Here is an 18,712-nt window from a genome sequence, read left to right as displayed (position 1 = left end):
GCTTGATAGTCTATATCATTTTGATCACTTTGTTTATGATTTTGAGCACAGGTAAATCTGTTTTGAGGCGAAAGTTTGATTTTGAGGACAGGTAAAACTGTTTTGAGGCGAAAGTTTAATTTTGCAAGAGGATTCAGAGGTTTTGTAAATAGTGTAACACACAGGCTACAGAACAATTAATTTGCAAATGACTATTCCTGGACTCGGCAACAGAACTACTGTAGAACTACGCACTTCTGGTCCTTGATCTTCTACTGAATTGCCCTTGTGGACTATTTGTATTTTTTCTATTTTACTTTCGTAGACTGGAGTCAATCTCTACTTTCGTTTAAGTGTGCAAATCCTCAGCTTCTTGTTCCAGTTCCTACCCGGGTCCATATGTGGACAAATGGGGAACAGGAGGAGGAGCTGAGAGTTATGAAGATGACAGCAAGGCGATAAAGCTTGAAAAACACAGCAGTTAAAAACATACAGGCTGATATGAAATATATAATTCATGTTTTTGTGTGGAGGACATGATAGTTGATATGGGTTGTGTGATGGTAGTGGTAGTGGGTTTATTGTTGGGAGGAGGGTGGTGCTGATATCCGTGCTTGGTGACTGGTGGTGACGGGGTAGGGGCTGATAGACATCAAAAGACATTGACAAGCTTCTCTCTGGTCTGGACACCAGCTTGGTGGAGTGCTGCTCAGGATTCGCGGGGGGCGAGGTTGGGGGCTTCATCTTCCGATGATTCCCCATCTTCATCCTCAGGAGGCCGCTCATCTGCTCCAACGCGCACTGCTTTGTTGTGCAGCATGGCTGTGACAACAATCAAGCGGCAACATTTTACAGGTGACAAGCGCAGCCCCACCGACGAACGATGGATACATCGGAAACGACCCTTCCACCTGCCAAACACCCGTTCAATGTGGGTCCTGGTGTGTGTGTGGGCCTCATTGAACCTCTCCTCCTGTGGTGTTGCTGGGTTGATCATCGGTGTCACGAGGTAACTCCGGAGAGGGTAGCCACTGTCCCAGAGGAAGATGCTCCTGCCAAACTGTCCTCTGCCAGCCTCAGCCACAGCTGATGAGATATATAAAAATGACTTGTTGTGACTTCTGCACTTTGGCCAAATCAGTCTACTGGTAAATACAGCACTTAATTGTTGGTCCTCTAAATGACCATTGCACAGTCTTGCGCTCGCTCTAAATACAAAATCCCTGAATTCCGGGAGATTGTATAGCATTTACGGGCGTCCGGGAGCCGCTATTGAATTGCGGGAGACTCCCGGAACTTCCAGGAGACTTGGGATGTCTGAGACTTTACATTTATGCATTTAGCAGACGCTTTTATCCAAAGCGACATCCAAGAGAGAGTTTTACAAAGTTTTACTGTAGACACGTTGACCTCCCAGCAACCCTTGCAACCCTTTCCCAACACAAACAAAGCCCACTGTAAAATCCTTCTGACCATAATCCACGTTAAGGATCTCACATACTTTTGCAAGATATATTCATCCCCGTTCCAACTCTAAACACATTGCAAACAAGGTTAAACTGACGAGCCAATGGGCTTTCGACCTGGGGGTGTACTCTACGTCATGATGACTGTGTTCTGAGGCTGGAGGTGTTAGTGGGGCCTATCTGGTAAACACAACATCTCCGGGTCAGGAGAGGGTTGTGCTCACACGCCGACAGGCCACTGTTGTGCTTGAATTAGCCACTCATGAACCAACATTTTGTCCTGAAAGCGGCCACTGTTTGTCATTGTGGTGCACCTTGGGATATCCCCGCCATGTTGAACACACTCTCACACGGTGTCTTGTTGCCACGCGCCTGATTTGTATCCCAAACACCGCGGATCCCAACCCACCATCATCAAGACCTCCAGATTGTAAATCGTTCAGGAGACTGGACACAGTTGTACATCAGTTTTGTATCAATGGCACTGATCTGTCGGTGTCGGTGGTGGCATCCCTGTTTACACGTCTGAAAGAAAGGGAGGGAAATAAAACGAGAGAGCACACATGAGAGTAAGAGACCCAAAGCCTGACTCCACAGTGGGAGCAGAAAATGATTTGCCTCGTAGCTCTTTGCTACCCTTGACTTTTATGTGGGGGCTGGAGCCTGAGCCAGCTTAGCTCGATTGCATACTAACCTGCTTTCTTTAATGAAATGCCGAGAAGACCTCCTTTCCAGTTAGGAATAGACTGTGGGAATTCCTCTGGGGAATCCTATTTTTATACAGTTGAACACTGGTGGAATAGTATGAGGTGTATCGGTTTGAAGCAGTTCTCTGACCTCACTCACAGCCGTCAGGTAATGTCAGGTAATGACTTTTTAATACGGTAACATATCTAAATTATGTTTTCACAGTTTGTCAAATTGTGCAATATCAAATGAGACTCATGACAAACATTATGAGCCATAAGCACTGTATTTGATTGGATATGATTCACAAATGTATATTGCAGAACAATCAGCACATTTTATAATCTGCAGCACTCAACTTGAATAGTTTTCAAGTCAAATATTGAATTGATTATTTACATCTATATTTTTGGAAACATTCCACACTTTGTTTTTATACAGTTTGCATTTTATTTGTATGTTTTTTGGCAGTCAGACCCATCCAGCGACCCAGAAGCCTCTTGCCAGTGTGGCCCTAGGTGGGTCTGTAAGGGTAGACGGATGCCATGAGGCAGCGCAGTCAGAACTTCAGCAGATGGAGCACGAGTTCCACCAGCTGCCCACCCACTTCTGCTGGCAAGTCAGTGTCCACAGTCTGATCTCTGCCAGCAGTGAGCTCAAACGTTCATCCTTGAGGAGAGAGGACTGTGTCTATGACAAAACCTAACCCTCAGCCAGAGCAGAAGAGGCAGGACCTAAGTGTTGACTGTGTGGAAAAAAACAGATCAAAAGGTGTCCCACCCATTGTTAAACATGTCACATCAAATTGCTTGTGTGTGTGTGTGTGTGTGCGCAAGCACTTATAGAGCGTACCTCACAAAGTTCAGCATTTGATACATTTTCATAGATGAGATGTACAAGTTCTTTACAGTTTTTCACAATTGTTAAAACACTTTTCTGGAAAATGTCTCCCATTTTCTCAAAACTGTGAACAAACCAAAACCAAATCTTCAAACAACATTTCCAAAACCTTTGACTTCTGGCAAAACACTCGCCCCGAAACCATTCAACCTGTGCTCAAAATCAAACAATGCTTTCAGATCATAAACATAGCAAATTAATATAAAAACACTATGGAGCAATCATTAGACACAACACAAAAAATTGACAACACAGCATCCAGTACTTATGTCAAAAAGGAGGAGTCAGGTGGCTGAGCGGTTAAGGAATCGAGCTAGTAATCAGAAGGTTGCCGGTTTGATTCCCATCTGTGATAAAATTACGTTGTGTCCTTGGGCAAGACACTTCACCCTACTTGCCTCAGGGGAAGGTCCCTGTACTTACTGTAAGATGCTCTGGATAAGAGCGTCTGCTAAATGACTAAATGTAGTGTAAGACAAATGTATTTATGTATACACAGTAAATGCATTTAGCAATAAAGAAAATATTACCGTAACCATCACAACTCACAGTAGTACTGTCAACAAAGAACAAAGAACTGGGTAAAAACTCTGGTGTGCCGGATCCAGCCTTGAAAACACTCCACATACAGGAGATTTACCTTTGTATGTGCCAAAAGTGTCTGATTCGACAAATAGGTTTAGGCCACTTAACATTTGATTCTGAGAATGAGGTTTACTGTTTTAGCGATTCCGAAAAACTGTAAAGTATCTTTGCAAATAGATTGACCAGGCAATGAAACTCGTGCTAATTTCAATGATCATGACTGGAGATTCACGCTATACTCAATCGACCCAGCATAGGTTCTAGAAAGAAAACACAAAACCTCTAGAGAATGCAGTCTACCAGAAGATGTTGGACTGCTAGAATCTGAACCCTTAATGAGCCTTGAAGTTCGAGAAAAGCTCATCAAAAGTGGTTGCTAACACTGTTTGTTTTGGTTGCTGTGTGTGTGTGTGTGTGTGAGAGAGATTGTACACACTCTTACATTTGATCTTTTTCTCACACACCCACTGATCGTGTCCACTCCAACCTCAACATCACCCACATCTTTGACTTTCCCAGCATCTAAATGACAGGTTGTAAGCAGGCCCATTGTCACGGCTGGAAAATGATGCTACTGTACGATGTTCTCTTTTGATGCACATTGCTGGGTTTTATATGCGCTGTAGCGTAGCAACAGTAGAAAGCAGGATCACCATTAGATGAGAGGCCAACTTTGTCAGCATCCCAAAAATCTCTTTGTGCTTGGAATATGTTTGATGGGGTCTTGTCATCTTCGCGCATTTTTGTAGCCTCACGGCTGGAAACCTTTGTATTAAGCCTGGAACTACGAACGCCAGCTCTTTTCTCTTCACAGCCATTGTCCTATGACATACCAATCCGCTAAGTGAGGGAGTAAGCAATTATGAGGACCAGAATGGAGGGATAAACATTTCTCCTTGTACGTGTACTGTGATTGCAGCTCGTGATTGGAGTTCCGTAAGGTGCCCGTTGCTGATGAGATTCAAATCCTGTCAGACACAGTGCAGCACCAGTCGAGGCTGCATCAGTTGAACTACTAGCTGGCATTCAGCAGCCAACCAAAATCTCTTAAACCATGGCTGGATTTGTATGCACTTCCCCCCCACACAGTCACAGCCTTTGGCACCCAATGAGTCTGAGTAATGGTTCGGAGAGAGAGAAACGCATAGATCTGCACTCGTTGGTAGAGCCATCCTGAATGATGGCCTTGTTTTCTTACCTGACTGGGGCCCAGACAGAAGCAGGTGGCAGGTGAATGAGACGATCCAGATTCCTGAAGATTACACAATTACCTCACAGGTTTAATTTTCATAGGGTACAGACCTTCAGTGTGATGTGTAAATACATAGCTGGTTGTTGAACGTCACAGAATAAGAATATTAACATAAGATGTTCTTATTATTGCATTTATTCCTTCTGTGAATATGCAGGGATCCTGCTCAAAGCCTTCACTTTTACAGGATATAGTACCAAGGCAATAGGCCAGCATAGACTGCTCAGGTCTGAATTACCATTATGGGGGGGAAAAACCATCTGGTGTGAAGTTACACTTAATGGCTTGCCTTGAGATCTGAATGTTGAAAAGTGTGAGTATAGCAGACTGCAATTTGAACTGGCTCATGACTGCTTTGATTATTGGAAAATAAATGACCCCGTTTGACGGAACACACTTCGATGGCAGAATTGACTTGTCACAGCACAGAAGGACTGTAATTAGCTCCTTTGGTCTTTCCAATTGACAAATGGTAAATTAAGCAACCATAGACATCCCATTGTTGGTTTTGACACAAACATGCAATTTTATGCGGTCGCATGCAATTCATTCTTTCAGTGTGAACTCTCCTTTCCAAAATGACACACAAAACCCCCTGCAACTTCATCCCGGCTCTACTTTCAACGTCTCAGAACCCGTTTTTAAATGTTTTTTGAAACCAGACCAGAGAGTCAGCTCCTCCCACTGGCCCCATTTTGAATGCATTTGAACTCTGCATCTGCCCACGCAGCACTCCCCCGTGCCTGACCCTCAGCCCTGAACCAGCCCCATGCAAAGTTCAGGAGTCCTGTCCCAGAATGCCTCAGACACAAAACAGGGAGCAGGTCCTTGCTTGGCAGCCAGGCACCAGAAAATGACAGCTCTGTTCTACAGCAATGAAGATGCCATCCGGCTGGCCATGATAACCCCCCTTGTCTTGTCCCACACTGGTCTCAGACACACAAGCTGTGTACACTTACCCACACTGGGCAGCTTAGGAAGACAGGTCACTCTTTGCACATGTCCTCACATCTTTGTCAGATGAACGTGACACACACACATTGAGCTCCCGCAGTTGATATGTGCATCCCCATTTCTCTTCTCTTTGATTTATTGTGGGATCCTGTTTTACTGAGTTGTCTCCCTGAGGAACTATGCACCCTTCTTATGCAGGCAATAGGACAATGACCCGTGTCGGTTTGTAGGAGGTGGTCATGCCATATTCTGTCCAACAACAGAGAAAAACACACCTGTTCCTTATACATTTACTGTTGTTTGCACCATCATTGCACAACAGCCCCCAAATAATTCTCTGCATGGTATGTTGATCATGCTGCCTGAAGGACACATGCAAGGTCAAGTGCCCACTGACATTTAACACTTGACACCCAGAGCAGCACCCAGACACAAATCCACAGACAAACAAACACAGGAATAAACGCTGCACCTGTGCCAACCTAAAATGATTTGCAATTCTCAAACACACCTGTTGCATTGGGAACAAGAATTTGCCTCTATACTAACTGGAATGCACAGCATGGTTGCATTTCATTTTGTTAAGTTTTTGATTAGAGTTCAGACAGACTTTGTTCCGGGTGGGGTTATGAACACAGGGAAAAGACCGTAAAGGTTTCAGTGGAGGCAATCTTCCCATCTCGAACTGAATTAGATTAAATTTAATTCTGCCTGTGGATAGCCAACATCATTCTCCATACTTACGTAATAGCCACTACTGGGCCCAGAGCAGTCATTGCCATTTATAGCTTTGCTAATGAGACCTATTTTCCAGCTGGATGCATCGCACAGCTACGTATGCAGGAAAAAGCAAGAGTGACAAACTTCACCCATCTGAAAGAAGAGCGCAGAGTCCTTGAAGAGGATAGCTATGTGGACGATATCCAAATATCCCACAAGGACCTAGAGGGTCTGAACAAGATAACCGAGGGGGTTGAAGAGATCCTGAAATCCATGGGCTTGTCCCCCAAACCATGGGTTGGGTCAGGGTAAAGTGGGAGGCAGGGAACTGAAGTGTACTAATCCACAGGGAAGAAAAAGTCAGTAGAGAAGAGCAGAGCATTAGTAAAAGTGAAAATAATGGTAGCTGACTAGCTTGACACAGTCACAGTGCGTCTTGGCGGCTAAAGGTGAAGATAATGATAGCTGACTATCTAGCCACAGTCACAAACATCACTATGGTTTAGGCACCAAAGGCTTGGCTATACTCCATTCCATTTTAATTGGGTGTGCTTAATTTATGAATCTATTTTATATCTTACATATTGTTTAGCTCTTTAGTATTATACTTCATTTAAAAAGTAGAGTGTATAAATAAAATAAGATCCGTATATGTTTATTGTATGCACTTTCCTGCTAAAGTAAATTATGTGTTTGTGTAAACTCAAATTCTGATTCTGATTGCATTTGGTTCTTTAGCACGGTTTAGGCATAATTTAGGCAAAATATAACGGTAGCTAACTAGATTGCCCCAGTCACTGTCACAGAGCGGCTGGGCTCGACACGGCTCGGCTCGGCTCGGCTGCTTGGCACGACCTTGCCGAAAACAAATGAAGGTAGAGAGTGCCCTGCCCTGCTAGTCATGGTTACAAATAGCAACTTCGCTCGGCATTGCACAGTGCAGCTCGTCAGTGGTGCTAAATGTGAAGGTAACAGTAGCTGACTAGCTAGGAACAGCCACGGTCACAGTCATGTAGCGGCGCGGCTCGGCTCAAGGTCAGCTCCGCTCGGCTCGACGGTTCGGCTCTGCGGCTATGAGTGAAGATAACGGTAGCTCACCAGCTAGCCACAGTCACCAAATGCACTACAGTTTAGGCACATGCAGCCTCGGCTCTGCTCTACTTTAATTGGGTGTGCTTAATTTTATATATATTTGATATCTTACATATTGTTTAGCTCTTTAGTAGGCTATTAGGCTTTTTATTTGATTTATACATTCTACTTTTTTAATGAAATCCGTATACGTTTATTGTATGCACCTTTCTGCCACAGTAAATTCTATGTTTGACTAAACTTACATAGCAATAAAAACAAATTCTGATTCTAATTGCCTCTGGTTCCGTTGCACGGCTTAGGCATAATTGAGGCAAAAGATAACGGTAGCCAACCAGCGCAATTACCTAGATTAATAGGCTCGGCTATGCTCTGCTCTGCTCTACTCCACAAAAGTTAAGAAAAAGATGGTGGAGGAAGCTTTTGGAAAGACAAGTGGAATTTGTCACAGCACAGAGAGTTGCAGAGGATGCACAAGCTGTGGGTGTGGCAGGAGCTTTATACCAGTTGTAAAGCTTAAGACAACAAATCTACCCAAGTTCAGTGGCAGCATGACACCCATCGCTGGAGAAAAGACTGGGAAAGCCTGCAGAAGCAGGAGGAACCTTCCAGAACAGCTAAAGTCAATAAAATCCAACTCTTGAATAGCATAGATGGACATTCCCAGTGTGGCTTGTGTGGAACAGCAGCCACAAGGGGCTGACAAGCTGCAGAAAAAAGGGATTTTCAGCTTCACTGACCAGAACTCAGACGAAGAAGAATCATGGAGCTGCCCTGCGAGAAAACACTGAGGTGAAAGCCACTGAGATAAGAAGCAGAGCTGACGGGACTGACCCCATCCCCGATCCAGATACCTCCAGAGGAGAACAGAGCAATGCTGGGAGAGGGCCTTCCAGGGAGGACGCCTGGTGGTTTGGTTATCAAGAACGTTGTTGAGGTGATGAAATTCAGCAGCCCATCCAGGTTGTCTTTGGCAGGGTGTGGCAAGTTTCTAAGAAGTGTCTGGACAGAAAGGGTTAAAACACAAGACAAGTAAAGTGGGTCCCAAAGCACCTTGACAGTAGGGCCAAAGAAGCCCTACAGTGAAAGAACATGCTCTCAAGAGATCTCTTCATAGCAGCCCAGGATGGTGTAGCTTTTCCTGATACTACACTCAACAGATTAGTAGTATACACACACAAATAATCTGGGCTTTTACTTTGTGGAGTTCAAATCTAAACCCTTTCCAGCCAGACCATTCAAATATGAGGACAAAACTGCAGTACCGATTTTGATGTATGGATGGCTACATATTGTCTCAAGAAGCCCACAGAGCAAATCATGAAGGAGTAGAGGGAACTCTGCTTAGGGTGAGGGGAAAGGCCTGTGGTTCAAGGCTACATTGTCTGCAGAATACTGTAAAAAATCTAAAGATTTGCATCTTTTGCATACAAGTCTATTGTGTCAACGTTCCCCAATGCTACACCCTCAACATAGAATGATTCATTATCGCCATCACAGGTGGGTTTGTCTCTTTGTAGTTGGTCGACAGATAGTTGTTTCAATGTGATCTAGAATGCTGCTGTGTTGATCTGCAAAATGACAGCTACACCTTTGCGTGTTCTCATAAACAACGAGATAGCCCCCCAAAACATTGCTGGAAGACAAAACATGAGCATACATTTTGATAAGCAACCAAGTGCCAATTACCTTTGCTATTCGAATGATATCTCGTGAATTCCGACCTTAGATGCAGTAGAATATACACCGAAGTGCGCGATGGCTTTTGTCAGTGTGCCGCCGCAATGAACATGCAATATTCCTGTAAGAACACTCGCCATTTTTCCGCAATGTTCCCATCAAAGAAAAGGGTCCAAATGTATCAAACTTAATAAACTAATCAGTAAAAGTATGCATGGAAAATCTGAAACTCAAAAACTGGTGATTGATTGTGCACAGGTGAACGAGCCCGTTGACCACACCCCGTCAATTCCCAATTATCCTTACATTGTTGTTGAAACGCCCATATTTTGTTGAGTTTCACAATAAACGTATCAATTGATCAGAAATGGATAGTGCAACAAAAACAACGATGAAGAAGATAAACTTTACTGAATGTAAAATGGAGATCTTAATTAGTGAAATAGGAGGAGCATCGTGGTTAGTGGCCTTAGTTATTTGAAGGTTGATGGATCAATTTTTTGATTTACAAGAAAGGATGAATCAAGCCGTTGTGCCCTTATCGGAACATCAAACTGTCATGCATGTATTTATTATTTGCCTTTTGGTCACTCTGTGTCACCTTATTGCATCCATATAGGGCCAACCATAGATATATATACACAGATGTATATATATATCTATGGGGCCAACCTTATTTTAAAAGATGGACGTATAGTCGTCGTGACGTCACCGATTTGTTTGTGAAAGCCCGTTTTGAAGCCTCGATTTTTCCACTTCCTGGTCGCCATCTTGGGTTTTTGGAGCCAGAAGTGACGTGAAGGCGAAGTTCATCAAGCAATGCTGGCCATAGACATGTCTATGATGCTGGCTAGATGTAGCATGATCTTATCCGTTACCCACAATAGGTGCGTTCGACATGACCCGACTTCATGCGGTGCTGCAGCCGGCTGCAGGCGGCTGACTTGAAACAGTGAATTCTGGTTAGACTTTTTTTAGGATGTAGGCCGAAAATGAGCTTCCCCCCTTTCAAAGACCAGCAGCCGCCATTGATTACAATGTATCACATAGGCCTACTGATATTTTTGTCTGTCATAATTTAATTACTAATCTGTCTCTCTCTCTAATATATATTGATAAAAATCATAGTAATAATAATATATTTTGCGTGGTGGGGGGCTCGGGGAGGCTTCTGCCCTGGGCCCCAGATGACCTTAACCTGGCCCTGTGTACACCCATCAGTGGCTGAATGTTTGAAATTAGGACAATGGACAATTTAATTGTCTGTAGGCTATCTGATGGCTGATATGTGGTTACTTTGCACAGTGCCTAAAAACAATTTGTTCTTACAAGTGTCTGCTAAATGACGAAAATATAGGCTAAATGTAAATTTGACAACGTTATCGAAAAGTTGTGTGTGGGGCAAGGGGACCCGGGTGTCATATCTCCATGTGTTTCCTGTCCTGGTCACTTCTGCTGGGACTAGACTGCCTCCCACCCAACACTTCCTGGAGGGAGGGCCATTCCAGCCCACTATCAGACAGGCTACAGTGGAACGTTAACCCTATTTTACGATCGAATTTTACGAGTTTTGTGTGGAGGTGTGGGGTTAGGAAGGGTAGAGCCCTAGAAGGATGGGGGTGTAGGGGATTGGGTTGCGGGAAGGGGTTTGTTGGTGGAATAGTAGGGGTGTGTGGCGTGGGGGTAGGGGTAGGGGATTGGCGCTTCCTTAGACAGGATGCCGTGCTCCTCTAAGAGCCATCCTGGAATAACATGCCTTAAGAGCATCACTGTACCGAACACATACACGGGCACGGGCGCAAACACACACATACACACAATAAACTAAGTGAATGATGATAGCCTATGCATTCACCGTCGCCATGGTGAATATGGGGAAATGTAGGCTATAGCTCAGCGGTAGTCTATTTGGATCAAGCATCGAACGTGTGATTAAATGAACACATAATCATATCACGAGGAAGGCTTGAGGCAGGTGGACGACTGGAGCCAACGGTTGACATAGATTTCATGTACAGTAGCTTATTTGTCCTTGAAGGAGCTCGCAAGGCTGAATCCTGTTAATGGCTGACATTAAACCCATTTCTTAAACCTTACTGATGTAAAAAATAAATAAATCTATAAGCAATTGTTGCTTTCTCTGGTGAAGCCGACACTTAAAAACTTCTGCATGAAATTCCGATTTTTTTGGTGTTAGGACTATCATTCCCTATTTTCAACTATGCACCTGATCCTTGGATTTTTCTTTACTGTATTTTCTAAATGCACCATGTGTATAGGGAAGGCCTATCGCTTTGAAAAAAAAGGGTCTGCTCAATGAAGAAAATGTCAACGTAATCTAAAATGAAGGCCTAATTATGCAGGTTTGAATTCACTCTGTCATACGTGTGTGTTTCCCATGGTCTTCGCAGTCAGATCATGCTGCCGCCTGCTGTTACTCTTCGGCAACTTCAACAACACAGCGCTGTCTTGCTCCATTAAGAACATTAAGGCTACTTAAATAATAACACATATTTTGTAAAATGTTGCATTTGTTTGTTTTACAAGCTATGGTACGGGAAAACAGTGTGGAACGAAAGAAAAGTGTTCCCGTTTCCCTCCGGACGTTTCTATCTGTAGAACGGACTCATGTCGAAAAGATGACATTAGGGCTCAATGTAATTGAAACTATATGGTTGTTTTTAGGAATATTATTTTTCTTGGCTGTATCAATCCACACGATTTCGCTTTATTTGCCTTATGAATGTGAAAAATGTCAAGCTTTCATTTTATTTCAAGACCTAATCCGATACGGTAAAACTAAGAAAAGTAAACGCGACACCTGGCTGCGTGTGTTTGACATCCCAAAAAGGTGACAACTTGTTTGATAGTTTCATAGCGGTTGCCGGACGGGGGGGGTGGGGGGGCAGATTCCAAGCAGATTCCTGCTCGTTGAGCAGGTGCTGATGCCCCATTGTTCCTTTTGAATAGATGGTTCTGGCACTTCTATGCAGTGTCGGTTCTCTGGAACGGATTACTTGTGGTCGTATCCCTTCGTGCCATCCAGTGGGACGAGCCATACCCATCATGGTTGACTGACACACTGAGCTTTCTGGCAGGATCACCAGCGACTCACGGCCAAGGTAGCCGAGCTGCATTTTCTTTACTCCGTAGTGTCTCGTGTTAGAGTCTGACAAGGTATGTGTTGTCTCTAGTTATTTAAATGAATGGGTTATTCAAATGAATGTCTACCAGAGCTCGATAACAATCCATTCATTTGAATCAGATGCGTTGGAGCAGGGAAACATCTAGAACATGCAGGGCATGAGGTTTTCAAGCCATCTCTCCTCCAGCTCCACAGGTGTGCTGTGTGGCGGTGCAGGTGCTGGTGTGGATTCACTGCCTCAGACGACTGGCGGAGTGTCTGTATGTCAGCGTGTTTTCTGATGGTGTCATTCACATGGTCCAGTATGTGTTTGGCCTGGGTTACTACATCCTGCTGGGACTGACTGTCCTTGGCTGGGATCGTATGTCCAGAGGGAAAGGTGAGGGTCGACCTGTTTCTGGATGTCATGTAGCTGCTGTATCTTGCATCACATTCCTGTATGATCCCGCTTAAGAGAGTTCCAACCACAGATGTAAATCACACCTCGGGGACATTTGAGTTACCACCCTGTGATTGGGTGATGCTAGTTGAAGGGTGTATGGTTTCATTAGAAGGTCCTGTGCCTCCGGTGTTAGCCCAGCTGGGTGTGGTCCAGGCGGTTGGAGTGTTGCTGTTCGGCTGGGCCTCCCTGCTCCAGCACCGCTCCCTGATCACTCTAGCTCGCCTGCGGACTGGGGCTTCAGGTCAGCCATCAACTTTCAACCTATCAAGTTCAAAATATGCTAAATCTCATGTTGTACCCGTAGTTTTTTGTTTGCATAATTTAAACTCCTCTTCATGCAGGTGCTGTGGAGACTCTGTCCCACCGGGTTCCCAGCGGGGGATGGTTCGAGCTGGTCTCTTGCCCCCACTACCTGGCAGAGCTGCTTATCTATGTGTCTCTGAGCCTGGTGTCTGGAGGTGTTTCTCTCACCTGGGGGCTGGTCGTTCTCTATGTGCTCTTCAACCAGGTGCTGGCTGCCCTGCTGTGTCATCAGTTCTACAGGAGCAAGTTTGAGTCATACCCACAGCATCGTAAAGCACTGATACCATTTATATTGTGATTTGTTTTGTGTGTTGTAAAACTCATTCTCTTTGATCATTGATAAACAAAGCTGTTTTTAAAATACGGACTGCATTACTCAAAAGACAGGGTTCTGCAATTATACCTGGACCTATACATGCTGTGAATATGACATGTTCCACACAACAATGCCAAAAATAAAATATACATTATTGTATGTTGTGGATTTTTACGAAGTGGAATGGGAATGTGGGTTGGCTGTGTGAAAATAGGTTTATCTTACAAGAAGAAATGGCCTCTGACATCAATAGTGATGCTAAATGTTTAATTAATGCTGCCTGCGCCAAAAGCTTCAGTTACAGTGCGCTTCTGTCAAACTTTGTCGCACAAACTATGTGTACTTGATTTGGTTAATATGTAAATGTGGCTATAATGTTACTGTGGGAGTGGGAAGTATTGCGTCGAACATGAGCCACTGCTTTATCTACTACCTCATCAGCCGTTTCTTGGTAACTTCCTTCTCTTTGCACGTCTGGCAAACGCGACACTTTTTTCCATGACACGTGATTGACAGGTCAAGTGTCCAATTGCAGCAATGCTGAGCGTTTACGTCAGAGTGTTTCTTACACGTTGTCGTTTCTCTGGTCGTACCACTGAAAGAGTTCCTCCTCTTCTAAGTAGCATGTCACCAACTAGATGTGCTCCGAGTCGAAAACATACCGTGAAGTTGACGAGTAGCTTCGCGGTGTGCAGCTTTATTTGACTTTTCTTTTATTCTTGAAGACTTCATATTTATTATTCAATACTTCAGCATTTAAAGACACTTTCCACACCGATCTATTCGAGCCTAATCTCCGCGCTTTGCCTTGTTGAAATGCCTTTCCTGTTCGATGGAAGGGATGAACGCGCTAACAGAAGAGTGATGTGTGTTTTGCTGGCTTGGGTAGTTCTGGTGTTGTTCTCCGTTGGAGTTGCTGGTACTCCAGAGGAACATAAAGCCGTACAGGAACAATTGCCCCAAGAGGTACACTTACCTGCTTCTTAACCAAAACACCTGTTTTGGCTAATTGGCTAACTTGCTAATGGTTGCTAGCTATTGTTTTGAGGACAAGACAGTCTTTCTCACTGCATTGTAGCTGGGGCCTCAATGTGTTTTGAGAAAGCGGCTTTACATAGGTTTGGTGTTATGTTTTGATTGGAAATGATGACAAGAACCACATTTATATATATTAAGTGTTGTTGTTAAAATTACAAACTGACGAGGTTGTAACATTTTCTCAACTCTTCTGTTTTGCTTAGAGCAAAAACAGTGAATTGCTATCAACACACAGAACCAACTAGCTACTACTAGCTAACATGCTGGTTTCCCTCCATACAGAAAGTCCCCACTGTACACCCTATAAGTGTAGTTGGAAGTGAAAATGATCCCAACAAAGGCAACCTGGGCTTCATCCATGCTTTTGTTGCGTCCTTCTCCGTCATCATCGTGTCGGAGCTGGGAGACAAGACCTTCTTCATTGCAGCTATCATGGCCATGCGGTACAACAGGTTCACCGTGCTCGTTGGGGCTATGCTTGCTCTGAGCTTCATGACCTGCCTCTCAGGTAAGAGGGGATGGGAGGAGGGAAGGGTTGGTGAGGCGATGGAGGGGTGGTACGATTAATGGAGAGGGTAAAATATGTTTCAAGACCCACGATAGTCTCGTGATTTGCTAAAGTGGTGCTTCCTTGGAGTGTGTGTGTGTGTGTCGTCTGGGTTTTGTCAGGGCTTCTTTACTGGAAGCGTGTGGTCTGCCTGTTACTGTATTCATTTAGCAGGCGCTGTTACCCCAAACAACATCAACTTCAAATTGAACTGCACTACACACAACTGTAAACACCACTGAACTGTTGTCTGTGTGTCTCAGTGCTGTTTGGCTACGCCACCACCATCATCCCCAGGATTTACACCTACTACGTGTCCACTGCCCTGTTTGCCATCTTCGGGGTGCGCATGCTCCGCGAGGGGCTGAAGATGAGCCCAGACGAGGGCCAGGAGGAGCTGGAGGAGGTGCAGGCTGAGATCAAGAAGAAGGATGAGGAGGTGAGGGCCGGGAAGCCGTGGGGTTATGCCTGGTCATGGTATTATATCAATGTGTGTGTGGGGGGGGAAGCTAGGGAGGGACCTGTGCAGAGGGGTATGGTTAGAGGAGGAAGTGGGGAATATGGCTGGAGGAGGAAGGAGGGGTTAGGGAAGCGTCTGGCTCCGGGGTGTGTTCTGGGTCTGGTCTGAGCTCTGCTGTAGTTCTGGGTCTGGTGTGGCGTCTGGTTCACGTTGGGACTCTTTCAGCTCCAGAGGTCGAAGCAGCAGAACGGCTTGTCGGACGTGGAGATGGGCGCCGGCGCCGGGGTGCAGCAGAGCCGCTGGCGCTACCTCATCTCCCCCGTGTTCCTGCAGGCCCTCACCCTCACCTTCCTGGCCGAGTGGGGCGACCGCTCCCAGCTCACCACCATCATCCTGGCCGCCCGTGAGGTCAGTCTGGGGCCCATCGCCCAAGCCTTGAGCTGGAGCACTCTACTGATCCAGGGCTTAAAGTATTCCGGCACCGTGCCGGATGTCCGGCGTATTTATTTTTTGCGTAATTGATTTTACCTACCAATCACATGAGAGGAATGCAGCTGTTACTGATGTTACAAGCCTATCAGAAGCAGAGCAGGGCCTGGCCACACGGTGTGAATGAAATCCATACGTCACGTCGGCGTTGTAAGCATGGAGCGCAAATTCATGGAACCTGGGGATGATGTTCTACCCATAAAGATAATGGACTCCAAACTCCTGGGTGTGGATACAAGAAGGTAGAGACGGTGAGCCTTTTGGCAGTTGGCGCCAGAAACTGAGGGAGCCTGGTGCTTGTTTCAGCACGTTTTGCAACAGCAACGTTGCAACAGCAATGCAACAAGAACCCACTAGTTCAATGAGTGTAGTGCGTCACCAACACCCTCCCTGTGGTTTCCTTCATAGAAGTATTGATATTTGAACATAAATCGACACGCTATTATTGTGTTGTGCCCTCAGGACCCTTTTGGAGTGGCAGTGGGCGGTACCCTGGGACACTGCCTGTGCACTGGGCTGGCAGTGGTCGGAGGAAGGATGATCGCCCAGAAGATCTCCGTCCGAACCGGTAACGCCCCTCTCTCTGCCTGCCGTGGTTTCCATGCCAGCCGGTCTCTTGTCTGCTCGTGGTTCCTTCATGTTCTCTTTGTTTGGTTCTGCAGTCACGATCATCGGAGGCGTCGTCTTCCTGGGCTTCGCCTTCTCGGCACTCTTCATCAAGCCGGACGCTGCACTCTGAGAAGCTGGACTCGACACTCAATTTGTACATACCTGTAAAAGTTGTTAGACTAGTCAGAGAGGCTGTTCTCTTTGTGAGCGAGTATATGTGACAGGGTACTGTGTGTGTGTGTGTGTGAGAGAGAATGTTAGGCTGTGTGAGAGAGAATGTTAGGCTGTGTGTGAGAGAATGTTAGGCTGTGTGTGAGAGAATGTTAGGCTGTGTATGTGAGAAATTTGAGGCTGTTTGTGTGTGTGTGTGGATGCTGTCCTCTTGTCTTACTCAGTGTTTGATCCCTCAGCTGTCTGAACCAAGAGCCAAGCATACCTCTCCCCCTGTCAGGCCTTTCTCTACTGCCTCCCTCCCAGGACCACATGCATCCTGGCTCGTAGTGATTCGAAATAGCCCTCTGGAGAACCCCCCCCCCTCACCTCCGAGTCCAGGTTCCAGAGACCTGTGCATCGCCGGTCCTCCCCAGCCAGTTCTCCTCTGTTTTCTCCCATTAGCATTCTGCTGCCATGGCAACACAAAGCCACTCCTCCCGTGGACCTGAGGTGTCGATAACACAAGCCGGGTTTACACCTCCAACCATGACTCGCCTGGTTTATAACTCTTAACGGTGACTCCGCTGGTTTGTAACTCCATTCCTCAGGTCAGACTGCGGCTACACTTCCTCTGCACTGTCTGAGCAACACTGGTGTTCAAACCAGGCATCCTTTCCTTACAGTCACCTCCAGTAGAACATGAGACACTTGGCAACAAAGAGATTGTAAAAACCCTGAGCCACTAAGTTACATCTTTTTATTGAGCATGATTTCTAATTTATTTTACAACTCTTGGAGCACAGATTATATGGTTCATGGTTGTACTGTAATTGTTTTGTGTTTTTAGGCTAAAGAGTGTAGGCGAGTGGGTATATTTTGTGGCTTGTGCACATGGTAATGCTACTGTCAATATTTGACAGGTTGTATCGTAGAGACGAAAGTGCTAGTCACATCGATGTACCTTCGATTCCTGAATGCCTGTCCTTCAGAGCTCAATAAAGCCCTTCTCATTTAGGCTGTTCTGAAGTCAGATGTTGTTTGTGAATGACAGTACCACTTACAATTCATGCAGCGTGGTAGTATCCCTACAAACAGAAGCATTTACTAGCATATGTAGGTGAAATCTGGGACCTGGTTAAGGTTAGTTACAGGTACTAATCTGTGGGCATCTGGGAAGCCCTTTTGCGACACTGCTTATAAAAAGGACTGTACAGATCAAATGTGATTAGACTTATCTAACCGTTTCAACAGCAGTAAGCCACCATTACAAGATGTGTTTTGAGTCAGCATTTTCCAGGTTTATGGTAAATTTTGCATCCTTACCCGGATTAAAAATGCTAATTAATATTGTCACATGGTGCATGAAGACAAGTGGTGGGTTTTTCAAAACGAATATTCCTACTCGTCACACGTTACTTCTAAATTGTAATTTTAGACCATAAAATATTGGAGAGTTCATATTTATTGGGCCCTTGTAACAAACATGTCGACGATGACAGTAAAATCCAATTAAATATAAACGCTTTCAGTTTTGCAGTCCCATCTCCAAGCAACAGCCGGCACAGTCCATGTGTGTCAGTTTGTTTAAAAGCTCTGGGGCGGGGGAATGACAGTTTGACATGAACATGATTTTATTCACACACGTCCAGGCGTACGTGTCGCTTCAAATCTTTCGGCTATCTCTTGATCACTTTTCCCCCCGCCCGTCTGTCACGATTTGGTCTTTGTGCAAACGAGTTGTCAGTGATATTGAATTACATTCATTCAAGGGCTGCACTGCCTCATCCTGTACCTCCGGACCTGCATAGGGCAGGCTGTCTAACTGGTATCTCTCTGCATGAATGGTCCATGTCTCTCCGGAGAGACCAGCCTCGCGTGTGTCCTACTCGACCTCA

At 45.2% G+C, this 18,712-nt stretch overlaps 2 protein-coding genes across 4 annotated transcripts; both read left to right on the top strand.

Annotated features, from left to right (window-relative positions):
* The first annotated feature begins 11,916 nt into the window (after positions 1 to 11,916).
* srd5a3 (steroid 5 alpha-reductase 3) lies at positions 11,917 to 13,680 on the top strand. Of its 3 annotated transcripts, none has more exons than XM_084676140.1 (5): positions 11,917 to 12,166; positions 12,286 to 12,437; positions 12,648 to 12,839; positions 13,036 to 13,143; positions 13,244 to 13,680. In XM_084676140.1, exons 1-5 carry the CDS (start codon positions 11,955 to 11,957, stop codon positions 13,501 to 13,503), a joined length of 924 nt encoding a protein of 307 aa, XP_084532266.1. In that variant the 5' UTR covers positions 11,917 to 11,954; the 3' UTR covers positions 13,504 to 13,680. The 3 variants fall into 3 exon arrangements, with proteins under 3 accessions (XP_084532266.1, XP_084532267.1, XP_084532265.1); XM_084676141.1 differs by having other exon boundaries at positions 11,936 to 12,166; positions 13,041 to 13,143; XM_084676139.1 differs by having other exon boundaries at positions 11,936 to 12,166; positions 13,012 to 13,143.
* Positions 13,681 to 14,122: 442 nt separating this feature from the next.
* tmem165 (transmembrane protein 165) lies at positions 14,123 to 17,832 on the top strand. The gene is made up of 6 exons (XM_084676480.1): positions 14,123 to 14,487; positions 14,842 to 15,067; positions 15,370 to 15,545; positions 15,792 to 15,974; positions 16,518 to 16,623; positions 16,718 to 17,832. Exons 1-6 carry the CDS (start codon positions 14,338 to 14,340, stop codon positions 16,792 to 16,794), a joined length of 918 nt encoding a protein of 305 aa, XP_084532606.1. The 5' UTR covers positions 14,123 to 14,337; the 3' UTR covers positions 16,795 to 17,832.
* Positions 17,833 to 18,712: the final 880 nt, after the last annotated feature.

The sequence above is a fragment of the Hypomesus nipponensis genome, chromosome 16, assembly GCF_054491055.1.
Source record: "Hypomesus nipponensis isolate SF chromosome 16, ASM5449105v1, whole genome shotgun sequence".
NCBI lineage: Eukaryota > Metazoa > Chordata > Actinopteri > Osmeriformes > Osmeridae > Hypomesus > Hypomesus nipponensis.
Note: the sequence above shows the minus strand (reverse complement) of the source record. Positions and strands in the feature narration are given on the sequence as shown.

What these genes read in the sequence shown, in the direction of transcription:
- tmem165 (XM_084676480.1), top strand. Translation starts at nt 14,338, where the DNA reads ATGCCTTTCCTGTTCGATGGAAGGGATGAACGCGCTAACAGAAGAGTG. An exon ending in TCAAGAAGAAGGATGAGGAG is followed by an intron (nt 15,546 to 15,791) that starts GTGAGGGCCGGG and finishes GGACTCTTTCAG; the next exon opens with CTCCAGAGGTCGAAGCAGCA. An exon ending in TCATCCTGGCCGCCCGTGAG is followed by an intron (nt 15,975 to 16,517) that starts GTCAGTCTGGGG and finishes TTGTGCCCTCAG; the next exon opens with GACCCTTTTGGAGTGGCAGT.
- srd5a3 (XM_084676139.1), top strand. Translation starts at nt 11,955, where the DNA reads ATGACATTAGGGCTCAATGTAATTGAAACTATATGGTTGTTTTTAGGA. An exon ending in GTGTTTGACATCCCAAAAAG is followed by an intron (nt 12,167 to 12,285) that starts GTGACAACTTGT and finishes CCTTTTGAATAG; the next exon opens with ATGGTTCTGGCACTTCTATG. An exon ending in TCGTATGTCCAGAGGGAAAG is followed by an intron (nt 12,840 to 13,011) that starts GTGAGGGTCGAC and finishes TGGTTTCATTAG; the next exon opens with AAGGTCCTGTGCCTCCGGTG.